The 8077-nt window shown below is 40.4% G+C and overlaps 1 protein-coding gene across 2 annotated transcripts in view; it reads right to left on the minus strand.

Annotated features, from left to right (window-relative positions):
• The window catches only part of LOC124613190 (BCL2/adenovirus E1B 19 kDa protein-interacting protein 3), a 307270-nt gene extending 299339 nt beyond the window's left edge, over positions 1–7931 (minus strand). The window contains exon 1 of one of the 2 annotated variants that reach the window (XM_047141841.1): positions 7788–7931. In XM_047141841.1, coding sequence (XP_046997797.1) covers positions 7788–7830 — 43 coding nt within the window. In that variant the 5' untranslated portion in view covers positions 7831–7931. The remainder of the gene's footprint in view (positions 1–7787) is intronic. The other variant, XM_047141843.1, reaches the window with a different exon arrangement.
• Between the last annotated feature and the right edge of the window lie 146 nt (positions 7932–8077).

Genomic DNA, 8077 nt, shown 5'->3' on the forward strand with positions numbered 1-8077 from the left:
ATTCGATTCCAGCGGTGGCTATGCGTTGCACATGCAGTCCTCGGCGGAGTTCATTCACCTTTGATCCTTTGTGAGAGCCATTAAGAGGCGCATTAACTGCTGCACCAGACAGCTGCGGGTACTCTCATTGCCACTCACAAAAGATCTCTTACGACGCGGGTTAGGGTTTGAGAAAAAAAAAATATGAACAGATAACGGTTTCGCACTCTGATCTGGCGTTTTTCGAAAGAGCTGAATTACGACGATCTGATCTGTAATAATCGGCTTCCAGTAGAATAACTAAAAGGTATTACGTGATGTGAAACAGTGACCGACGCTTCTGGGAAATATTTATCGTCACTTAATATCTGCCACGGTTTTTCTTTCTTCTAGCATTCAAAGCTAATTTAAAGACCAGAAACCTAACCTGTGATACTATGCGAAGAACTTTCTGCCGTGCTCTTCCAATGGTTTGCATGGTATGTACTGTATATAGATCTAGGTAAGAATAACAAATCTGTCGATAAATGTTTAGACAACACAGCAATTAAATTCACTCCCGCTACTTTATGGTCTTTCCTCCACAATTTCCTTTGCATATTGATCATAACTTTTCATTTACTTGAGATTTCACATGTAGTGACCTGCAGGAAACTATTTCCGGGTCCGAACATTACACATATTTTAAATGAATGCTACAAAACCAAACGTAAAAGAATGCCTTTGTGCGATCTCTTATTGATTTTTTTTGTCATTTACTTCACGTGAGCTATACGCATGGTGTGGGGGCGAAACGTTAGAGAGAGAGACATGTGAAAATGGTCACTGGAAAGTTCTAAGAAGGTTTCCACGTAATATGTGCTGGTTTTCTCCAAATGTTTCCATTTTACGCTTCGCTGCATTTCTGCACACGCTCCCGCTGCCTTCTTTGTGTAACTTCTACAGTCCAACATATGGATCTCATCTCTATTAAGAGGTTTAGAAGGGGCTAGTTATCCGAAGGATCTTTCCATTTTGTTGCAATGCTCTGATGCAGATTATGAAGCAATAGGTAGGTCAAACGTCATGCAGCAAATTATTTCTGCCAGAGGCCACAAATACAAGAACATATCAGTAAGGTGCGCGAGGAACTATCGTTACCCGAATTTTTAAAAAGTCACCAATGGTTTACTTCTTTCCAGTACTTTCGGCTTACCCATTCAACCTGAAACATCAGCAACCACCAGCCTGAATGTGGCAAATGCATGAAAAAGGTGCGAACAGCCGCTACAGACAACTCCTTACTAGGGTTGCCCATGCGCTGTGCAGGTCGTTCGCATCGCTACCGGAGTGCGGCGCTGTCGGCAACTGCCAGCAGTCGACCATGCGCCTTATCGATCCGCCGCCTCCACTTTTACCCGGACACTTGCAGGGCCATGGGTACGTCCCCTTTAACACGAGTGCAGTAAGCTGTTGAGACGCCGTTCCTCGATGCCAAGGCCGCGTCACCTGGCAATGGCCGGGTCACGCGAGCGTCTAGGCCACCGGGACCGCAGCAAAACAAAGCCGAATTCCCGGCAACACACTTGCTCAGCGCATGAACTTGCTTTGGATTGGCGAAACACTGATGTTATTCTCACCAATATCAAATATCAATTCTCACCGACTATCAAATACGCTGATAAATGGACGAAAGCTTTATTTACATGGAATGTAAGCGACACGCACACAATGTTTATTTTTTTCAGTGTATTATCAGTCATTCATTCTTAAAAGACAGCGGATTCCTTCGAGAGAACCTGATTTCAAACATCCGTAGTGGTTTCGGTTTCTCGCAATTTTTTCCTTCTTCAATCACATTCCGCAAAATTCCTAAGCAAAACCTGAGGCTGTTTTCTCGCTCAGCCTTTTTGAATTACAGATGCAGATGCGAGAACAAGTTGATACGAAGGCTTGCACTGCTTAGTCTGGTAATGGAATTAATATGTTAAAGAGTAGGCAAGCCTAATAAGGAAGTAGGATTAGCAACAAGGTAAAACAATTACAGTATTAGGTATCACACTGTGTACAGATAATTGTTGAATCAACTCTGGTATAGATTGACGAATACAGTGTCAGCCAGAATACCGTAATATGCAGATAACCTGTAATAGTCTATATGAAATCATATAGGTGTTTCGCTCAGGAAACTATAGAACACTGTCTAGAGAACAAGAACAATTCGGATGCTCCAGGTCAATCGCGGAGGGCATTTGCATAAATGCAATACATTTCCTAAGCAAATATGACACCTAAGAAGAAGTGTGAGAAACACGACTGCCAAGTCTTTCTCCATATTTTGAAGCAGCCACATGTTTGTTGACGTGAAGGTCTATATATCGCGAATGCTGGCCGGTGCCTAACCAGCTCACCAGCCTGATATCAAGCAATTGTGCCAGCAACAAATGGGGCTACGTTTCGCGTCTCACGATCCCTCTGGATATACACGCGGCTTTTGACTCAATAGCGTATCGTAACTTGTCAGAAATGAAGGGATTCGCTTGGTGTGCCCTATCCACGATGTTTCTACGTCCCAAATCTTCCAGTATATGGTGTTATGTTTAAGGGGGTGGGAGGGGCACATTCACAATTACAGACGTGTTCACTACGAAGACACGAGTCCTTTTGCTATTTGCAAGGTTCGCTGCACCTGAGTAGCTGGTATCTATTCTAACGGGTTGTGATCTAGCTATAACATTCAGCTGGTTATAGCTGATCCTACACAGATCTTCGAATCCTTTCCTCTATTTGGAAGCAAATCCGCAGTAGTCTTAACACACATTGGGCCTCTCCAACTGGCATTTGCCAAGTGACACTGATTGGCCAGCCTTTGTGCAGCCATTGACTTTCAATCCGAGACATCCCAGTAAAGTTTACAGCTAAGACATTCACATACGCTCTGTTTCTATGTGGACACTAACGTGAAATAATATTTTCGTAATCGGCCACACGGTCTATTTTATATGCCAAGGAAAGAAGAACGACCGTTTTATTCTTGCTAAGCCTCTCACGAACACAATCTAATCTAAAATGGTCCATTATGGCGTAAAAGCAGATAAATTATTTCGTCCTCTCTTCAGGCACATATATTGAGAAATGAACACAAAACAGTCCGGAAGTACCGGTACGGAAATAGTTCACACGAAAGAGTTGTACGTAGGATCTCCAGGTGCCCGGTTTATCCTACCATCAGTTGCATTTATTACACTTTACACCAAGTTATGACAATCGTCTAGATATATATGGTGAATTAAACTGATGCTAACTGAGGACTTTCCTCCTATCGAGACATATAAACTGTCATACTAATGTTGCAGAAAAGATTTGTTGCTGAGATGACGTAGGAAAAAAACTACTTTTGCAGCTTAACGTAATTTCTTTGCATTTGTTAACTCAAGAACTGTTCGACATGTTCAATTCAGCCACTCATAAGATGCTTTGCTTTGATAAACGCATTATCTCTTCGGATCATGAACATTAAAAAATCCCCAAACAATCTCCTCATTGTATCTGAAGTTTCAATGGCACTTGAGAAAGCGACATTGTGTTCAGACTGTCCGTATCAAACTAGTTCTTTTGTTTATCGCCACAGACAAAAATCCATAGGATTTAGGGCAGCTAAACTGATCCCTACGCGTACAATCCATTATAGTAGACATACGTCTTTTGAGGAGAGTCTTAAGGAGAGAAAAACGAAAATTTCCTGGAAATGGCAGTACGATTTGAACCCGAACGAAACCAACAAAACATTTGAAGTAGTTATTCAGGCATCTTCCAAGTATTTCGGTGGCTAACTGCATACTAACTACGTTTCCTTTGATTTCTCACCCCTATTAATCTATCTGCATCGCATTGAAAATATCTGCCCAACAGCGCGCAGCAACAGCAGTCGTGTCGCAGTACTCTGGCATCTGATGGTAGTTGCCTTACATTGTTTTGCGTTGTGAAGACAGTCACAAAGGTAGTTAGGGTAACTAGCCGAATAAGATGCGGAGCTTTGCTTTTTACTACTATTAATGAGCCACCGGAGGCCACGGCCACGAGGGTGTGTCACCAAAATTTTCACAAAATATCCCCGAACAATCTCCAGAATTCGGTCAGTGGAGTGTGGGTTAATTCTGCTGCCTATCAGTTCGTCGGGGCACACGTCACATGTCTGATGAGAACCCGCCGTCCCAGATTACATTCAGCGGCAAATTCGTCAAGAATCCTCCAAAACGAACACCCTCCGAGTATAGCTGACGAGCAACGCTCTAAATCTAGGGAAGGAAATGTCTGTCTTTGTGTACACTATTAGGAATGTATCACTTGTTTTCTGGTCATCGGAAACACTGAGCTTGAGAACATGCTGGACAAGCGCAGACTATGGCGTAATGCGGATGGGAATTCGTGAGAAATGGCTTTGGAAAACAATACCTTAGTGACTAAACTGTCTTAGCGCTTGAACGGGTTCGCTAGTAACTAGATACTACCCAATACAGTTCTGTAATACAGAATCCTCCTGCAGCCACTCGACACTTTCCCGTACACAACAGCGTCATCTGCATACAATCACGGCTTGCTGCTCACCCTACATGACATTCTATGTTTCATTGTTAATTTCATTATAATTATATTAACATGTTATGAAGCATAATGTTAGATTATACTATGTCATTGGACTATGGGAGGAATGAACGTATTGTAATTACTCATTTTGTCATATCGGCGAGTGCTGAACTTGGCTGCTTGCTAATTGGTTCTCAGTTTCGTTTTCAACCAAGAAGCCTTTATCACGGCATATGAAAATAAAGATAATAATCCTCAAAAGTTATGTAGTCTCTGGCGACATTCTTTTGTTCAGTGTACATGTGACAAATCTTAGTTGACAGAGGAGCTAATTTTGCACAAATTCGATGCAGAAACCGACAAGCATTCCATCTATGTCATTCACCACTTCACTGATGCATCATGTAAATGTTGGAAGCGATTTCCGACTGTCGTTTATTAAGGTACATTTGAACCAAGTTTTCAGCCTAAGTTTTCACTGTACTAAGGACGCAGACAAAGTAGTATTGAATAAACATCTGACTATTTCTTGGCCATTGATAAAAAGTGTTCGCTAATAATGTGTGTGAAGAAGTCCCGGGGATTTTGTGAATCACTACGCTTGTTACGAGTACTTTTACTAATACGACTTTTTTCAACAGATAGAGAGTTAACATTAAACGAAGAGTTACGAGTTACTAAAAACATGTTTATGGAAAGTTGTTAAATTGGATCGGCCAAGAGACATGTGCCAAACGATCAACTTTCACTGTAAACATACGCGTTTTCCTTGGCAGCAAAGTGAGTTAAATATAGCATGTAAGTTATGACGTATAAGACTATTTCATAAGTACCTGTAATCAAATACAACGAAGATTTAGCTTTTTGAACGCATCAAGACACAGGTAACCCTACTAAATCTCCATTTCTTCACGTAACGCTGTGCGAGCGAAACAGTCCAGGAACAAAACTTTTTCTTACCTCGTGTTGCAGTCAGTAATTACAACAAACACTTAAAAATGTAAATGTACAAATCAGCCAAAAGTAAACTTACACATGTCTAGTTATCTGTTTGAAATGTTCTAATAGTACAAAATTTAAGTCACCTTTATCATTAGTTAAAAATATAAAGTTCTCAATACGATTTATGCAACCAATTGTGATTTCTCAATATTTACTGGTTCTACAATATTGCTCAAGTGTGTCGGACCCGTAGCAGATAGGACGAACAGAGGCATTCAAACAGTCATTCCCGCGTTCCATACGTAAACGGAACAGGAAGGAAGCCTAATAACTGGTACAATGGGACGTACCCTCTGCCATGTACCTTTCGGTGGTTTGCAAAGGATAGATGTGGATGGAGGCATAGAGGGTAGAACAACTTTTAAAACGAAATCTCTATGTTACACGCCTATAACATTGGAAAGTTGACGGCATTTTGGAAGTTATATCATCACTTTATTATGAGCGGCGATTTTTCATATCATAGAAGAAACCAATGTCCGTGCATAAATTCTCAGTCTAAAGCACACTCATAACGCAAAGCGCCTAAAAAAACTGCCTATGAAAGACCGCGCAAGGAGCGAGCAGACCACAGCCTTCGCCTGAATTTACATAACATCGAGAACCGGGTATACGGAAAAAGTTGAGCAGAATATGGAAAGGGTTTCATAGCGGATAACTTTTAGGACACCATTCTTTGGTCTGTATCAACAAAAACAAGGTTTTTTTTACTATTTTGAAAAATGTGAAACAGCACTCTTTCACAAGAGTTATCGATGCATTTGCTTGGATGTAACAAAAATCTACATCAAGACCGACACAGTCTCGAACCTTGATACTGCTAAATTAAAGTTGAACCGGACGGTGTCAGAGGAAGTTGAGCCAAAGCGCATGATTGAGTATAGAGGATACATCACGAAAACAACAAAACAAAATTCCTTCAGATGTGTAGCTGCAGGTCGAGAAAAAAAATCTAGCTAAAATATCAGCTGTTTTCTGTTTACTTCGTTCGTCCTTTACTCTGTCCATACAAAACATCTGCAAGAACATTGATGCGTAAGCGCTAAGATTTTGATGTCATCAATTGATTTTAGTAGTACTAAAGCAGGGTCTTTACAACAAATATGTGCTTTTCTTGACACCACACTGATCAGTTAAAAGGTGGGCAGCTCAGGAATGCCGATTTGTACATAGCTGCGGCTATAAATTCTTCGCAAATTTACTTTAAACGGTTTTGTAAGTCATAAGTAAAGCTGCTGAAAATCAAAGTTACGAAACAATATTTTTAGAAATACCGGAATGTTAAATTGTGAAATTTCTCCCACTACAAACGCAGACGCACAAAGTTCTACCAGTATTAATTATTATTCGTCGTCTGCGGCAATAATCATTTTGCCGACAGAAAAATTCGCTACAACTGCTTTGTTTCCTCGCAAATCTTTACCTAATATATTCACATAATGGCTTAAGAGCATTAAGTATAATGTGTATGACCCAAATAATACAGAGGCATATTAGAAGTCCAAAACAAATTGTGCACGCATTCTTAGTTGTCTGCGACCCGCTCATACTCATAGTAGTACGGAAAAAAAGTCTTTTCTGTACTTGGCCAGATTTATGATTCTCATTCACGTTCTTCGACACTAATTTTAAGACTTTTCCGCTAATGTAACAAGGCCATTACACCCAGTAACAACGTTCGAGGTTGGAACAAAACATTTTGTATTAGAGGCGAAAATAAGGACTTTGAAATACGTCTGCTTTCATGAAGCATGTCGTAAGAACATTACATATTTCTTATGAAGCAGTCAACCAAAATTTAATATTACGATCGTGTGTGACCAAAAAAACTGTAAAAATATCAGTATAAATCAAATTGATATTGTTCGTTTATTTAATATCTTATTTTAATAAGTTTTATTTTTTCCCTAGTCCCTGGTGCCATCCTGCAGAAAATTTGCAAGTGCACTAAAACTAAAGCCACAGTGGTCCTAAGAATACATACAACGCAATAATGCACGAACCTGACGCTAACAGCTGTACAACTCCATCAGTTCCGAATTTTACAGTGCACAATAAAACACTCATTCATTTAAGCAAAACAGCTGTCAAAACGCAAAGGAAGATCTAAATCAATTGACTCCGCGAAACTTTTTCCAAGAACACGGCAGTCAACACAGTGCCGATTTTTTCTGGATTAACATTTTTCAGCGTTAATTTCGCGGCCCTTCAAATACAATACAATAAAATTAAATTCTTACCTCCGAGAACATCATCAGTAATAGACTTCGGAGTGGATGTCATTGCAGCTCACTCATCAACACACCACTGTCGGAATCGGATACAAACTGACACTAGCACTGGCTTGTAGCTTTTTACGTCAGCTATGCCTGCAGGGTTGACGCTTTGTTTTGGTGTAACGTCAACATGAAACGTCACATGAAGTTGACCAATCAGAGGCCAGCTTACAAACCAAACAACGGCTATAGTCAACAGGCATTCTACAATGTCCACAATAATTTTTAAGGTCTGGATGCTCTACATAATTTTA

This window comes from Schistocerca americana, chromosome 4, assembly GCF_021461395.2.
Source record: "Schistocerca americana isolate TAMUIC-IGC-003095 chromosome 4, iqSchAmer2.1, whole genome shotgun sequence".
In the NCBI taxonomy this organism is placed as follows: Eukaryota; Metazoa; Arthropoda; class Insecta; order Orthoptera; family Acrididae; genus Schistocerca; species Schistocerca americana.